The sequence below is a fragment of the Stegodyphus dumicola genome, chromosome 8 (assembly GCF_044657685.1).
Source record: "Stegodyphus dumicola isolate Sdum_Otavi_A_Nest chromosome 8, ASM4465768v1".
Classification (NCBI taxonomy): domain Eukaryota; kingdom Metazoa; phylum Arthropoda; class Arachnida; order Araneae; family Eresidae; genus Stegodyphus; species Stegodyphus dumicola.
In genome coordinates this window covers 7,683,556-7,701,783 of record NC_140775.1, presented here as the reverse complement: position 1 = coordinate 7,701,783, position 18,228 = coordinate 7,683,556, and the positions used below count along the sequence as shown (strand labels likewise).

Here is an 18,228-nt window from a genome sequence, read left to right as displayed (position 1 = left end):
TAAAACATGCTTAGGAGCTGTCCTGACAATACTGACTAATAAAGTGTGTTTCGATACTTCAAGTGTCGTCGTTATTCACTCCAAATCTACGAAACCCGTACGAACGTGAAGGAAGGATATAACGTAACAACTGGTGTCAGAAAAAAACGCAACAATATTAAGAAAAGCTGAAAAACCTGTTAGCTCAAACTGCTTCTATTTAATATTGTAAGAGTGTTTTGGCACCTCTTGAAAGAAAAGAAAAATCTGAAAATAAGAAAACTAATCAATAAATTTATAAAAATATCCATTTTGACCCTTCCCGAATTCATTTGGAAGATTCTTTTGCGTGACCGCTGTACGTACACAGAACAGATAGATTTAAGAGCATACGTAACGTCTGTTCGTGCATGCGTACGTATATATCTCGTACTCAAAAATGATTAGCGATAGAACTTTGATATTTTGTACATGGGACTGCCATAGTATATAGTTTTGCACCTTCCTTTTTTACTGCAATCGGCAATGATAAACGTATATACATACCCACCCTTTTATCCGGCTTAAAAGTCCTTACTCTGCCTCGCAATCATTGGCCGTAGTCGTATACTTTTGATTACACAAGAGTTTTAAATGACGAAAATAGTGCTCTGACTATGTCAAATTTAAATAAATTAATTTTGGACAATTAAAATCTAACTTCTAAGCTCCTATACTTTCAGTTCCTGTGTTTATATTTGGGAAAGTTTTATACAATTTATGATAAAATTAAATTATGAGAATCGATTCCCGTACGACAAACATTTAATTTCAAAATGTGCGATTTTTGATGCTCTTTTCAATTTGCCTTCAGGGAACGGTCGAATTTGAATAATTTGAGGAAATAAATTTAAATGAAGGCCAGTAGAAAATGTGCGAAATTTAACTTATCGAACCAAAAAACTGTCTTTTTTACTTTTATGATTCAAAATGCTGGAAACTCTTGAGTTAACGCCAAGCTAGTATGCGTTAAGTGCAAACTGGGTTATGGTCTTTCAATAAGGTACGAATGTTTGTTTGATTCGTTATGAATCTCTCCACTTCATAATCCATTTTTAATAACCGAAAATACTAGCAGTTAGTACTGAAGAATACCCATAAGGTGAATGAAATTAGGCATCCACATGTTTCCGAGGTGAAAGCAAATTTGAAGCCCATACCGCTGTGGAGAAATTTTTGACCAAGCTATTATAGCGATACACTGCAGAGTAAAGCTAAAAGAGGAACTTTTGAGTAAAACAATTATGCTGGTCTTTTTCAACCGAACTAGTTCTCTCTAAACACGTTTACAGCTGTAAAACTATCCACATATTTCATTGAAGGTACTACCGTTCTTTGTTGAGCATGCAATGCATCACATACACATAATCTGGAGAAAGGCAGAAAAACTTAAAATGTTCTGAAAATGCTACTTGTCTGCATATGAAATCGTATTTAGTATTTAAAATCGTATAATTAGAGACTGTAGATGAGTCACTACAAGTTCTGCTAACTTGCAGAAGCTGACAGCACATACGATAATTGAGCAACTTAGCGCTTAGTACTCGTATTTCTAATACAATGCAGAAGATTGCTTCAATGTGAAATATCCTTTACCAAGATTAAGAATGATAAATCTTAATCTTTTGAAGAGTGAAGATTTAACAAAATGTCTTCACTAACGACATTGGATAACTCACTGACGACACTTTTTACCTTTGAGAAAAAGTCCTTAAGGATCTTTCACTAAACTCTTCGACCGCTATATTGATTAGAAAATCAGTGGCCTCAAACCTTAAATTGCATGAAGGCCGAATGCAACATCTAAAAACAGCTGAAGGGCCAGAATCTTTTACTCCCTTGTACGAAGTAAAGTATTGTAAGCACGAAAAATTTCGAGTCTCATTTCGACGAAAATATCCATTTTAGTTGTTCTCGAAACCATTTGAACGATGTTTTTGCGCGAAACGAGAACAATTATGCCCGGAGTTTGATGGAAACTGCCCTTTATTATTTTTAATTCCATAAATTTTATTCCTGGGTAGTTTCTCACGGTAGCTTTGTAAAGATTAAAAATTAAGAGGCCAGGGATTTTGATCTATCAGTAGTTGTCATGTAAAACCGGCACAGTGTAGGGGGGGTAAATTGTATATTTCTTCACAACAATCAGATATTTATTGCGTGAAGAGATCCAGAAATGTTTGTTATTATTTTGGGACGCAGAAAGAGCTAAAGCTAGTACCGAAACAATTCAGATAGCTGTAAAATGAGAGGAAGCGAAACCACGCCTCAGCAGGTTTCGATAGCTAAAGGAGAAAATGCCAAGTAAGAAGAATCAGTGTGTGTGTGTGTGTGTGTGTATTTAATTATGGCAAAGCACACTAGGGCTATCTGCCTAAGGGGAGGGATGCCTTCGTGGAGGACTTTCTAAGGGAAACTGGCTCGTATACACGTTACACATGGGGAAAACCACGAAAACACCCATGCAGCCAGCCCGTTCGCGGGATTCGAACCTCGGACCGAACTACCAGTGTTCAGCGACTTTACCGCTCGGCCGCTGGTGGGCGTAAGAAGAATCAGAATTACTATCAAGTGATGTTTTGAAATAATAAAAACGGAAATATTGAAACAGTGTTGCTGCACACACTATCACAACGGTACTGCTTTCTTATATGTTAATTTAGTACATGAGCATTAAATACCTCAATCGAGTTTAGTTTCTCTGATAATCTGCCTACGGGCAGGGATGCTTTCGCGGAGGATTTTCCAAGAGAAATTGGCTCGTATACACGTTCCACATGGCGAAAAGCATGATAGCGCCCATGCAGCCAGCTTCTTCCTCGGGATTAGAGCCCCGGACTGAGCTACCAGTGTTCAACGACTTGGCAGCTTGGCCTCTTCCAATCTTGAACTCCGTTTTTCTAAAAATGAATCTACTGATCTAGAAACGTATAAAACAGTAAACTACCAATATTGTACAGTTAATATTCTATTTAATATATTGTAGAGATTTAGCGATATATTGGCTATTGGCGACTTCCCAAATTTTAAAAATTAAAATTTGGAAAATCGCCGCCAAGTTGATCGATTTACTCAACGAAATTACAAAATAAACAGATAAAAAGCGAAATAACCTGGTTTACCTATGAATATCAATACACAGTAACTCACACATATGATGAAAGTTTAATCTTCGAAAAACGTAGGCAATTCTTTCATGGATGTAGAAATTCGAAACTTTGAAATGTAGGTCAAAATGTACGAAATTCTAGAAATCATTCGGGAAAGTATCATGGCAGATATTTTAGGGCGATATACTTAACATAAATATATTGATTAGGGATTAAACGAGTTGCGATCAAAACAGCAATGTTTTACATTAACTGCAATTAGAGGATTGAATCAAACGGCGTCCAAACGAACAAACTGCTGAATACAGATTTTACGGACGTGGGTTCAGAATCATGGTGAACGTACCGACTGCCCGAAAGTGCATTTTCTTCACAGCTAACTAACGTTAGCCTTTTTCCATAAAATTCCAGCTGTTTTAAACTTCCGTTAATGTTTCTCTTTCAAACTGTTGGAGCTCTTCTTTCTTCCTTACATTACGCCATACTTTTCCCCTTTTTTCTTATCAGAGACTCGAGTTTCAACTTTTGTTTTCAGATTCATTATTTCACGAAGCTGAATTTTCTTTCAAGTGTGTTCAGATTGATTTTTAGAGGTCTCTTCACTTGCCGAAACCAGGATTTCTATTATTTCATCAATCGTAGTTGCCCCTGAATGTTAATTTCTTTTAAAATCGCAGAAATCAGTTTTCAGGACAGTCAACTTATCTACGAATTAGCTGTACCTTGAAAAAATATTTCGAAACAACGATAGCAATTTCAGTTTAATTAGATACAGAAAACGAGAACTTAATGAATTCAATTATAAATATTTTCAAAGGACAGTATTAGGTTATTTGAAAATGGCAAAGCACAGGAGCTATCTACCCAAGGATACCTTCGTGGAGGATTTTCGAAGGGAAACTGGCTAGCATCCACGTTACAAATAGGTAAAGCCATGAAAAACCAACCATACAGCTAGCTCGCTCGATTCCGGCTCAGATCGAACCCGAGTTAAATTGACAGCGTCCAGCCGTGCTAACCGCTCGGCTACTGATGCGGCCTTCTTGAAAAAAACTGCAATGTGAAGCGAATATTTTCTTAATTTAATATTTTTTTTCTCCGTAATTTGTTTCAATTACATTCCTTGTATTTCGATCAGTCATTTATTCGCGTGTCGTTGATACACTACTTACTGCTTCACTGAAGCTGGGATTGATTTATAGTTCAGTGTGTTTCTTCAGTGTGTTAGACGAAGGAAATACGGTACATGCATATTTCAGGGTTATGAATTCCGATATTTTGCATTTAAAGTGTTTGCAATTTTTCCCGCCTTTTCTTCAGACCTTTTCCGAATTTTACAATAATTACTCCTTATAAGCAGATATGGCATCACACAGCAACAGTTTTTCTAGTGATGATTCTGACGAGGAAGTCCACTTTAATTCGATAAGAAGGCGCTGTAAAATTTGTTACGAAAGAAAATGTTAAAAATTTGGGTTCCCCGTCGGCAAGAAACTGTACTGTAAGAGTTGCGACATTCTGCGATAGTTGTGTGGATAAACCAATGTTTGCCATGTTTTAATAAAGTTCATCGTAACATCCCTTTGTAATTGCATACAAACTTGAATTTAACTAAAATGTTATATTTAAAAGTGATATACATACGATAAAAAAATTATGTGAGGATCCAACTTGCTTGGAATAGTAATGTTCAACCAGGTATTTGCTAAACTAATTCCTAGAAAAATTAATTTATTGGTTTGTTGTGTTCTGCATATTAAACCATACAACCTTTCCTTGATGGTTATGATTTTTGCGCTATTTTAATGTATTATAAGGCATACGCCAGAAACAAAATAATACAAATTAAAACGTGGGGCGCAGGCCTGAACGGGAAGTCTTCAGAAAACGGTCTGGCAGGGAACGTGTTAAAAGTTCGCCTTGGGCGTATAGGTTTATTTTGTTGCTAAAAACTTTCATGTACATGATTTTTAAGAATTAATCAGATAGGTTTCTTTTTTATGGTGTCTAATGAACTGCATTTTCTTTAAATTAAAGTAAAAATACAATTTCATACAAAAACTGAGGAAACTTTTTCGATATCAAATTTAAAACAAAAACAAAGCGATGCACAGAAACTTGAAAATGCTTTTGGTCATTTAGAAGCATGTTAAATTACTAAATCATTGTACGGCATTTCTCAAACGTTTTGCAAGTGAGAACCGCTTTTATAAGTAGAACGTTCTGGGGATAACCTTATTCTTGCCCCTTCGAAAGCATTTCTTAACTTACATTACCACCAGTATATACTTATAGTCTTTAATTACGATTATTGAAAATTCATTGGATTTTTTAGTATTAAATTAAAAACATGTTTATCTAAATTTTAATACTCTTGAATTTCTAATCTATCTTTTTGACAAATTGAAAGCTGTATTCACAATGAGGTTGACGAGCCCCACCGATTGTTCTGTATTTAGACGCATGCCAGTAATAAGCACGATAGTGCCCTAAATTACTCTTTTGTTGGTATGATTCGAGTGGAAATTTCATAAGGTGGCTGGTAGTACATTTCATAAAATGCCAGTCTTGGGAAAAGTTAACACGATTGCCATGTGTCATTTCTGAACAGGTTTTCAGTTACATATGTATGGTTGGTTTGATTTATGTGATTACGGCAAAGTTTCGAGGGCTATCTGCCTTAGGGATGGCTTCGTGGAGGACGTTTTAAGGAAAACCGGCTCGTATACTACATATGTATGGTATAAGCGGTATAATTTCATTTTGCCCTTTTAAATTTAAGACCACCAGGGCATGCTGGGACCACAGAGAGAAATAAATACTAGTGTAGAGGAAACAAAATACAGTGGAACCTCAAGATACGAGCACCTCTATATACGAGAAATTAGAGATACGGCGAAAGATTTGTCCCTAAATACGAGCATTGACTCAAGTAACGAGCAATGAGCCAGGCTGTTAGTATGCGTGGCACGTTTCCCAGCGAAAAATACACTCTTCAGATCACCGTCTTCTTTGATCTACGTGTTTGTGCGCGTGCGAGTTAGAGTTTTTACATTTAATGTGAAAATGATTTCACGATACCTCCCAAGAAGACTGCTGCCTCAGATAGTGTTAAAAAAAAGAAGCCATGGCCATTGAAATTAAGAAAAAAATCAGATAAACATGAACGTGGTGCAAGACTGAAGGAATTGGCGACGACTTACGGCCTTTCGACAACGACGATCTACACTTTTCTGAAGAAGGAAGAAATTAAGAAAGTTGTTATGGCTAAAGGAGTTACCGTTATTTCAAGCACTGTCCAAATCCCCTGGAAGATGCTGAAAAGCTGTTTGTCGGTGTGGATTAACAAGTTAAAAGACGATTCGGTGTCGAAAGCTATCATTTTTGCTAAGGCTAAGAATCTGTACTTGGACCTTCTCCAAGAAACACCAGGTACGTTGACTGAAGATGAGATGTTAATGAGATTTTTGGGTGTGCGGAACAGATTAAATAGATTTCCATTATTTTCAATGGGAAAGTTTGTTTCTAGATAGAAATTCGCTATACGAGCTCAATGCTGGAACAAATTAAACTCGTATCACAAGATTCCGCGAAATTTTAGATAAACTTTAGTCGGAAGGTTTCAGCCAGTATCGATAAAAACTGTTTAACAATACAGGAAGGGATTGAAAACTGAAAGCAACTCCCACACAGTTGGGGACGACCCCTTTATCTCCTGCCTAAGCAGATTTAGGTAAAATGACGCGGATATCTGACTGGCAGACTTGGCAACCCCGATTACTTCATATTCGAATGTCCCTTTACTCGGGGCCATCTTATCAAATTGCTGCTTGGACAGAGAATACGCTGTCTAATAATACTACACAGCTTAAGACTGAAAAGCTATTACAGTACATCTTAACATGCCAGAATTTCTCATCGTCAGTAAAATTTTTAAAACTAGCTGCACGCACTGTTTACCCAATTTTATGTATTTTGTATTTCTATTTTTTATTAATTTATGAAGTATTTTACCAAGTATTGCTTAAAGCTCTGTTACATATTTACGTAATTTGCATACTTTGTGTTACAGATGTATAGCGTATTATGTAGGTTTTTGTGCGTAATGGATTTTATTTTGCATCTTGGCGGTGCACAGTACAGATGAGTTTGAGCATTATGCACTTCTAGATGAGTAAGTATGAGAAAAACTGAGGTCAAGGTAAAGATCTTTCGTGTAAGCAAATATTTCAAACTCGATGCAACTTAAAAAATTAGCCTGTATTTTCATTAAATAATTTCTATAAAACTCCAACTGAAGAAATACCCTTTGCTGAAAAATGAAATTATGTTTTGTACCTAAATATGTATAGTCAAGTTAACTTACATGGCCTTTCTTGATGGTGAATTTGTACATGAGGGCGCAACCGTCGAGCCAGTGTTTGAAGGTGAAGTCGTTGTCGAAATCCCATTTTGCTGGACCCAGTCGGAACAGCTGACCTTCAACCCAATCCGGTATTTGCCCTGGAAAGAAAAATTTTGATGCACAAGATTTAAAGAATGATAATTGAGAAATTACGCCTGCGGCAATATTTCAGCTTAGAATAAATTATTTGCGAGTAACAAGAATAGACACTCAGGAACGCTAATCTAAAAAAACAATGAAAGAGCGGGTACTTTTCATAACTATTAAAATTAGAAAGTTCACCACGAAAACATCCTCCTATAAGCGATTTGCTTTGGTTTATTTGGTTACGAGAAGCACACAAGGACTCTTTGCCCGAGGGGAGGGATACCTTCTGCCTTCGTGGAGAACTTTCCAAGGGAAAATGGCTCGTATCCACGTTACACATAGAAACTACGAAAACTCGCATGCACCAAGCCCATTTGACGAGCCGAATTATAAGTGTTCAACCGTTTTATTTAATTTAAAAATGGTAAGTAGCTTTCTTTTTACAATGTGCTCAACGGCTGGAAGGTAATTGGAACTGTATTTCACCTGTAACAGTGCGCATTTAATTTTTATTCCGGATGCGATAAGTCGCATAAAAAATATCAATTGCATCCAATAAATAGCTTTAATCCTGGTTCACGGAAGCCTTACCCGAGATTTGGTCGACTGCCAGAATCTGATGCAAACTAGAGTAATCTGTCGACTCATCTTTCTCACTATTTGTTTTTCTACTAAGGATAAGCGTAACATAGGGTCAGTAAAAAATCAAATTATCGATTCGGTTTCTTTCCTATCAGGTATATTAAAAAAAATTAAGCCCCGTTTGATAGCAGTGCTAGAAAATGCGCACGCGCAATCATTTCTTCGGACTTTCGAGAATCAAACGAAATCGTAAAAAAAATTTACTAAAAAACTTAGTTCTGTCAATGCTTTGTTTTTGGAAAGGTAAAGTAAAACTTAAAAATTTTTGTCTTGTTTCTGTCACCTCGGTTTTAAAATTAAAAAGTTAAAATTTTTATGTTTTAAAATTAAGAATTCCACCAAATGCGAAAAATAGGCATTTACATTAGTCTTTCGGTTACACTATAGAGAGGTTTAATCCAGTTAATACTGAAAATATCAAAACTAATTTGGTAATGAGTTCTTGATAAAGTCATCAAATATTCATCATAACGCAGTTGTTGGAATAATACAGGCACCTTTCAATTCCACCTTCAAAAGATGGGAAGATATTTAGATAGGAAACGCTGCTAGAAGATTTCAGACCAGAAAGCAATGTGGATTTGACCATTTAAAAAATATATAGTCAAATAGAAGAACAGGTGACGGAAAATTGACTAGCGACACTTTTAGATTGGATAGAAAATGAATATCGGTACAAGGACAGAGAAAACTCCTTGCATAAACTCTCGGGATGTTGAAGGTCAGCCAGATAATACGCAAAATATTCACACTAGAAATTAAACGTAGAGTCGAATGTTCTAGAGAGCTACTCTGTGTGATAAACAAGTGGCTTTTTTTCTTCATGCTGATGACAGAATTTGAAACGGTTTATTCATGAATAACTGAATAGAAAATAACTCTTTATCATGCAGAGCAGTTTACCAGAACTTTCGATTATGTTCCATTTCTAATGCCAACATTCTGGGTACCATCTGGGTGACCTGGAATATCACCAGCATTTCATGACAAGTTTTATCATCTCTGCGATCGAGACAAATCTTTTCTGCGATCTCAAACTCAGAACTTAGAAATCTACCACGGATAATTTCCTGTTAGAATCATTTTTGAACGCTTATTAATTGAATTTCACAATACTGTAACGGGCTTATTAGGTTAACCTGTTGAATTAACTTCGACAAATCAAACGTAAAACTCCACCGAGAACAGAAAATTATTTACCTTTGAATGAAAACTACGGGAAATGATTTAGGCGTATTTGTAGCATAAAACCAAGACCAAACTTCTGAAATCTGATGATTAAAATATTGCTCAGTACATTTAAATTGAGCAAATTTATGAAATTGAGGAAGTACTTTAGATATTTTTCCACTGGGATGTCAAAAGGTATTCGGACTAGGAAATTTTAAGACACGCATTGAGACCTACATAAACTATCTGCTTAGAAGTCAAGCTTTTGGACTAAACTCATGTCATTTTTCTTAATTTCCTTTGTTTCAAGACCTTTAGCAATATAGCGCGATGGCTCTACGCCAACAAATGAAGGTACATGGAAAACTAGCAGCTGTACTGACTCATGCACAAATGTAGGTTTAAAACTTACGCATGGTAGAACTAAGCACAAAAAATTGAGACAGCTCTACATCTCCCTTTCTACTGGGCCGATTGACGATTGATGAAATTGGCATTTTTCATGTCTCGAATTCGTGACTTAAGGTATTAATTTAAATGTAGCATTGTCCTAACATCGGCAGTTTCGCCGCAAAAACGACATTTTTCCGAAATGACATACCGATATTTTTCCATATTTAGATTCTAAGACTCAAATTCTGAAATTTTGTAAAATTTGACGAAACTTACCGAGGAATTAAAAACCATCTTCGCACATTCTTTTCAGTTTGCGGCACGCATAATTCACTTGGGGAAACTCTTAATTCATAGTAAACTATTTTTCATTGCACACGAGCGGGAAAAAAGGTGCATCGTTCATTCTTTCAAATAATTTTAACGAAGTGCGCAACTACGTTTGACGTTCTTATAGTTTAACATGCCAAATTTCAAAACACGCCAACATTTAAATTCTCGTATATTTTGCCAAATTTTGAATTGAAAACTTTTTTTGCAAGTATGCCTATACATCTACTTTATTTTATAGGTTATTCGAAAATTTATGAAAATTACTAAAAGTAAAAATATAAGAAATAAATCAGTCAATATCTGCAAATTTTATTCGGATCGAACCTAAATTTTCAACTGGGAAAGAAGAAATCAAGCAAGTTTAATTAAAAAATGGTAGATATATTCGAAATTAAATTGACCTCGAGAAACTAATATTCTGAGAGGTAATTTTTTTAAAAACCGATCGTATGATTTTTACAAAAGTTGGCATTCATTTTGATCAAATCACACCTTTTGATAAAAATAGGAACCAATTTTTACATAGTGTCCGTGCAATAAATATAACAGATGAATCTTAAAGAACAAATTACATTCCTAGTCGCTATATATTTTTACGTAAAAATTTTAGTGGACTGTCCCCAAGAACTGCTCAACATAGCTACATACGTAAAGCTATCAAACACAAATTTATATACGATGCCTTCAAGGTTTTCCACGCTAACATTTATATAAAACATCTTTATGACGTCTGTTCCGAGAAGGGTGAAACTTTGCATCGCGCTTCAAAATGGCATTTTCGCATCCAATAAAATGCATATTTGTTCAATTCTGACGTTTTTCAGGAACAGTTTTGCATATTGCGACTTCCGTTTTCTTAAAGAAGTTAATATCAAACGTAGCATCCTAAACAGAAAATAAAAATTTAAACATGTCAAGTGATAAAATTTGCTGTAATCAAATACACGCTTGTTCATAAACTACAACGTTGCCTACGCCCTTCCTGGTTTTAGATTTACTTATGACGCGCGGATAAAAACAGCGCTAGTGAAGGATGATGCAAAAGCCACACACAGACAATAGAAAAAAATGAAACTTCCGAAATAGACGATAATAATGGCAAATTCTTTTCCTGAGCGATATCCCTATATTGTTGCAATACATCACTTAAAATTTTAGTTGAGGTTTATGGTACTAGTTTTGAAAACAGTTTGTTCGATGCGAGATTAGTTTCTTCCGAACAGAAAGAATTTTTTAGCATAAATTCGCACGCATAAATTTGATTGCATTATCATTTTTTACACCTTTTGTTGGTGATTACAAGATTTTTTATGTGATTATGGCAAAGCCTGAAGGGTTACCTGCCTAATGAAAGGGATGCCCTCGTGGAGCACTTTCTAAGGGAAACTGGCTCGTATACACGCTTTACACATGGGGCAAACCACGAAAACGCGCCCATGCAGCCAGCCCGTTCGCAGGATTCGAACCTCGGACCGAACTACAACTGTTCAGAGACTTTACCACTGGGAGGGGGGGGGGCCTCTATTCCAGGATTTTTATTTTTTTTTTAGAATTCGCTTATTTTGTTTGCAGTCTAAACAGACGTTTGGCTGCTTTTCTATAGAAAATGCCTTCATTTCCTCAAAATCAAGTTACTATTCAGAAAATCTGGTTAAATTCACAAACATTTGGAAAGCAAGTTTTCTGTAAGAATTTATTACAAGTAACGCTCGATTATTAAAAGCAGTTCAGTTTAAGGAAAATCACCCTTTCTCGTCAAAAACTACAGCTAATAGCATAAACCGCAAACGAAATTTCAAATGATATATTGCATGCAAGAATACAAGGGCGTCAGCCATTAAAACAATATACCATTATCATCCATTTTGCAATTTCCACAATTTTTAAAAGGTTTACGTGCGCGAATTATTGTATTTTGGTATATCTGACTACAACACCAGAGAGCCTAAGGACATGGATGCCTTTGTCGAAGAATTTCTAAGGGAAACTGGTTTGCAACCACGTTACCCATGAAGAAAACCACCACTCCTACAGTTCCCACTCCTAAAACAGTCCACTCCCTTTCGCCTGGAATCGAACTCATGTCAAACTGCCAGAATTCAGCGACTTTTAACTCCCAGTCGCTGATGGCAGCAAGAATTTTGGATCATCCTTAATTCGTTTCCAGCGAATGGACCGACTACACGGGTTTTAGAGATCTTCTCCATGTTTAATAGGAACTTGAGACAATTTCTTTAAAGAAAGGTCTTCGAATAATATCTCAAAGCAATTACCATACATACACTATTAAGCGCAAGTTAAGAATTCTGTTTTACCATTAACGTTCGCCTTTCCTTAGGTACGTCAAGAAATTTCGATTTCCTTCTAATCGCATGCTGGCAGCCGATCTTCAAGTTACCTAAAACTAATTTCTCTATCCATTATAAACCAAAAGAGAAATCCTATGCAAGTAGCGATGCCTTAGTTTGTTTGGAGGCGCGTGACTAACTTAAGGAAGGTAGTTTAACCAAACTTTGTAACAGATGAAGGTAAAAATTTATCCGAACCCTGCAATACCGAGGCAGTTACCTTAAGGTTTTAAATCAAGCCTTTATATATGGCAAAGTCTAATAGAAAAGCGTATCAGACACCTATAAATCATAGCAGCTATTTTGAAATTATCGTATATTTAAATTTCACACAAAAAATACAATGTCTACATTAAATAGATTAATCTGATTATTTAATCATTATCACCAACTATAGTGCCTGTTGGTTGTTTTATTTTAGGTAAAACTTTTCTGCTTGAGTAAATGTCTAGATTATTCAAAACCGTGAATTACAAGAGCTATACTATCGTCGGGATTCGAACCATAAATCTTGGAGATTGTTAACTTGTAGATTGGTGCACTAACCATGAAATCACCATACCACTCTTCAAGTCCCCTTATTGAAAGAGCGATTGGGAAAAAGGATCTCTTCTATTAGCTTTCGCGAGACTTTTGGTGCCAGCAATAGGAAAATCTTTACTCGGTCGCTCGTATTAGAATCATGTCTTTTCTAGCTTGCTAAACCGGATTAAGGGTTTAGATTACAGCAAAATACAAAATGAAAACAGAAGAAAAACACGCCAATTGAAACAAAATTAGCAACACAACAACCTTGAATTTGGCATAGATTTATGTTAAGATCACAATCGATTTCAAGGGCGAGCAACTGAAGGTCCCTCTCCGTCAGCAGCAAAGAAATTTGCAAGGCATTGAAGACGAGGCTTGCAGATTTCTTGACATTCTCCTGACGAAGAGGGACCTGTAACTGCCTGCCCTCGAAACCCGACATAAATCTACGCCAAACTCAAGGTGGTTGTCTTACTAATTTTAAACATAAAACTGTTTGCCTAAGAAAAGGAACGCCTTCGTGGAAGACTTTTCAATGGAAAATGGCTCGTATTTACGTTATATATGAAACATGCGGCAGCCCAGTCGTCAGGATTTGAACCGGTTCAAAGTACCAACGTCCAGCGGTTTAACACCGGTGAGGTATGGGTAGCTCGATAGTCTAATCACGCAAGTAAATACTCAAATGTGATTATATTTTTTGTCTAGCATTAGGCAAAATTTCCTATTCACTTCTGTTTTGCAAATAATCCTCGTCTCGGATAGCGTTTTTAAGTCGGTTACAATTTTTAATACATCCTGCAATGATTCCCTTCAAACGCGGATCCATTAAAAAGGAATCGAGAAAAAATTCACGAGCTTTTCAGAATATTAAGTCAAAATTTTACGATCAATTTAAATATTTATAAAAACCATTTTTACTTCCTTGTACGAAGTAAAAATAAGTATCGTAATCGCGAAAAGTTTCAGGCAACATATTTCGACGAAAATATCCATTTGGACCGCTATCGAATGCAATTTAATGATGTTTTTGCGTGATATCTGTACGTAAGGACAGAATAAAAGGACTTTTCCTCCACAAAAATTATAAAACTGCTTTAAAATTCTGAAGAGAATTTTTCGTGGCGTCTGTACAAACGTATGTACGTACGTATCTCGCATAACTCAAAAACGAGTAGCCTCAGAACGTTGAAATTTTGTATATAGGACTGCTGTAACATGTAGATGTGCACCTCGTATTTTGGTTGCAATAGGCGTATATAAATATATTTATATATCCACTCTGTTACCCGGCTCAGTGATCTCGGTTTCTTTATTCTTATACGTTTGTAAATTTTACATTTTTTGCTTTAAAAATGATTGAATTTTATTTTTATCTTCCGGTTAAGGTTTTTATGCCTTTCGTAATTCTGGAAGCAATATTTGTACAATTATCAACGATTTAAAAGCTGTTTAAGTGCGGTTAAGTTTTAAATAACATGGCGGACATATTTGTTTACATTTGAAACAGCAGAATTGTAGATTTGTTGCCAATCTAGAGAGACTAAGCTTCGCAACACAAAAATAACGCCTTCATTTATTATTGCGAATTAAATCATGCTTAATCCTTTCTGGAATTTCTTCGAGGAACTAAGTGTCTAAGATTTACTTTGTAATTTTCAATGCAGATATTTTGAGTTATGTATTTTTGCCTTGTCGCGAAGTGAGAACTGAATTAATTGAATGAGAAATGCTAAATCGTCTGTGAAAACTGTTTGCTTAATTTCTTTCAAACATCGTTTTAGCTTTATTATAGTATTTGAATAGAACATGTGGCAACGATAATTCTTCAAATTATATAAATTTTGTGTATTCAGAGTGTCGTTATAGTAAACAAATATAGTGAATTTTAAAGAGTGCATTTATTCTATTGTGGTTTATGCGCTGTTCGACGAAGTAGATTTAATTCAGTCCAATCAATTTAAATGAAATTAAGAAAACAATGCACATAATTTAATATTCCGTACAAGGAAATCATGCGGTGTACACAGATTTTTTTTAATCTGAAAGCCTTCTGATTTTATATTACGCCCAAAGGTACTTTTTAAAGTTTTGTGCGTTACCGTTATTAAACATTCTTCGCACGTAAATCATAAAATTCAATTCAACAGCAACATCACAAGATATTTAAAAATAGCACATCTTTCGAATTTCTTACGCAAAATCTCTCTAAAAATAAAAATGTTTCTTCCTTACAGTGTTGCCATTGCTCGCTTCGAAATCGTTGAGTTTGTTAATCAAAAACTCGTTAGTGTTGCAAAATAAGAAATAGACAATAAAACGAATTCCATATTCGGTCTTCTAAATGCCCATATTCGAATGGAGGACTACATAATTCAAAATTTGATGCGTCTAGGTACCGTTGTTTTTTTTTTTCCACAATACGAGAAGCATTCATGCAGATTCTTCATTATTTAATTTCTTTAAATATAATGTAGGTCTCTAATATTTAGTGGCAACAATTTGAAAAGTAAAATACCGTTTTATACTGAATTAACGCAAGATGTCAAAACCAAATTCATAGCCCTTCTGAGCAACTTGCATCTTTGGGATAAAAATAAGAGTTCAGAGTTTGAAACTTCCGAAAATAAAAATTTTCGAAAAACTGCAGGATCTCTGTATTCTTACAACTTTTTTTTTTTTTTTTTAAATAGGTACCAAATCCAAACAGAATCACTGCAGAAAGGATTCATTAGAAGTTACACAAAAAAAAATCTAACGCATTCTTTCACGTTTAAATATTCCATCTATAAAGTTGAAACACGTGACTAACTTTACCTGCGGATTTCAAAAAAGCAGTCTCGCGGCAAAACAGGTTCAAGTTTAGTTTTTTCGTAATGTCAGCAAACAAAATGACGAGACAAAGGGAATAGTTTACCCAAGCCTTTTACAGAATAAGTTGAGTAGCAAACAATGACGGCAATTTCATTTTAACCGCCAAGGTTATCTTTACACGGTTGATGACAAAATTTATTGCGTATTTTTTAAATGATAAATCCACGTGGAACACCAAGCATTTCAGAATTCAGCAACCAGAGCTATTACAAAAATAATCTCGCCCTCAGGCAGAACTTGCTTATACATAACGGCATTCGAGTAGATACACTATTGTAATTAGATGCGTGTACAAGAAAGTAATTTCTGAAACAATATAAATTAACTTGGAAGTATAATATCTTGCAATTTATCACACGAAAAGCTCGAAATATCCAAGCACAAATATGAATTTGAAAAACTTGTCACTCAACAAGGCTAGCTACCGTTTTTAAGTCTCAAGTCACTTTTATGGACTAGCTGCACTCTGCGCCCCCCGTTAAGGTCAAGCACAATAGCAGGTCAACAGTCCTGCTTTTATGCTTAATCCTTTGACTACGAATTAAAAAATTCTTTTATACCATTTTCTATCCAGGTGAACAAGAGCTACCATAAATAAGGTAAATTTAGCATTTGGGATTTTTCGACAAATGGTTTAAGCCAAAGGCTGGGATACATATGTCCCAGGCGTAATTAATGGTGGGATGCATTATAGTAAGTCGATTGCTACGTGTGGGATATAAGTATACATATTATCCAGGAAAACTATTATATGAAATAGATTTTACATCTTATGGAACAGGGCAAAGTAATCCTTATATAACTCAACATTACACATTGGACAACACATATTTGTTCTTTTCTCTATGTTTATTTGCGTAATTAATTATCTAAGTGATAATTAATACTACATTAATTATCACTAAGATAACTGCAGTTGCAACAATAATTTATAGAAGCAAATCAAACTAATCCAAGAAAGCTGTGACCCATTTAGTTCGGATAATAAACTTATCAAAAGATAGATTCATAGAAGATATGTAAAACTAGAATGTTCATGCAACCTCACGAATGCAACCTCACGAAATGCCATAATGCCTGAAGGAATTCAGCTGAAGGTCTACGCCATGTAAATCTTAGAATATCAAAGAATCGCGGATATGCTAATGTGGGGAACCTTGAAAAAGCGTGCTCAAGCACTAAAACTTCATTTTCACTTGGGTACAGTTCTTGCAGTTTTCGATTGAGACGAAAAATCGTTTAACTTTTCGAATACAATACATATCCTCAGAAATATTTTCTGACGGTCTTAAACCCAAACGCTCACAAGGTGATAAAATTATAAAACCCACGAAGCTTTAAAATGTGCTCTTTGTTTTGCTGCATCTATCACGTTGTCCCAGTAAAGAAAGACGTGCGTTTCCGAGTTGATTTTGGTCAACGTCCGCGTGATACTTATTAACAGCGTGATTAACATGATAAACTGACATTGTTTATCAACACAGAACAGGAAACGTGTTCCGGTAACATTATTAGGCTGCTACAGCGTAAACGGAACCTTTGATTATTGAAAGAGAAAGTAACAATTTTCTCCAATTTTCACCAAGGACAGGATGTTACAAATGCTTAACTGAAAGTTTCTCGAGCATTTTGATATTTGTATCCTTATTTAATAAGAAGTGGGTAGAATCAAAATGCTAAACGTTTCATAAGACCTTTAATTCTTATTTAACATAGGTAACCGCACTTGTAGCTGTATTTTAATGCTCGCACAGTATCTGCGAGATGCTGAGATTTGTAGTGTAAGAATTTCCGCAAATTAAAAACAAAAAATATCTCGGGCATTTTCAGCAGAACGTTTCAAATACAGAATACAAAATTATGTATTCTTTACAAAACGGAGCGGCAAAGGGATCCATCTTCAGGAAAATTGCTTAATATTTGCACGAAAGAATTTTTTTATTTGACAGTAATGCAGTAACGGTATTTTTCTCTAGATCGAGTACGATTCATACATTACAGTTTTCAATGAACGAAAAGTTGCTCGATTCGAAATTAATACCTCACCAGAGGGAAATCAAAAACTTTGAAGGAACTGAATTAGATCAGGGCAATGCATAACTGTTAATATACTTGTTCCGGCCTCTAAACAGTGCCGCAGAGTTTGATATAAATTTTAAATCTGGCAACAAAAAATTTAAGAACGAAATGCATCTTTAGAACAGTTGCATATACAATAACAAAAATAAAACTTGTACATAAATGTAATAATACCCAAGAGGGATGCCTTCGTGAACAGTGGCGTAGCCATGGAAGTAAGATGGAGTCGCCCTAAACAAGT

At 35.4% G+C, this 18,228-nt stretch overlaps 1 protein-coding gene across 2 annotated transcripts in view; it reads right to left on the bottom strand.

Annotated features, from left to right (window-relative positions):
- Nucleotides 1-18,228, bottom strand: part of LOC118195594 (beta,beta-carotene 15,15'-dioxygenase-like) — a 106,853-nt gene that overhangs the window by 31,294 nt on the left and 57,331 nt on the right. For both annotated transcript variants that reach the window (XM_035366930.1, XM_035366929.2), the window contains exon 2: nucleotides 7,495-7,631. In XM_035366930.1, the coding sequence (XP_035222821.1) occupies nucleotides 7,495-7,631 (137 nt within the window). The remainder of the gene's footprint in view (nucleotides 1-7,494; nucleotides 7,632-18,228) is intronic.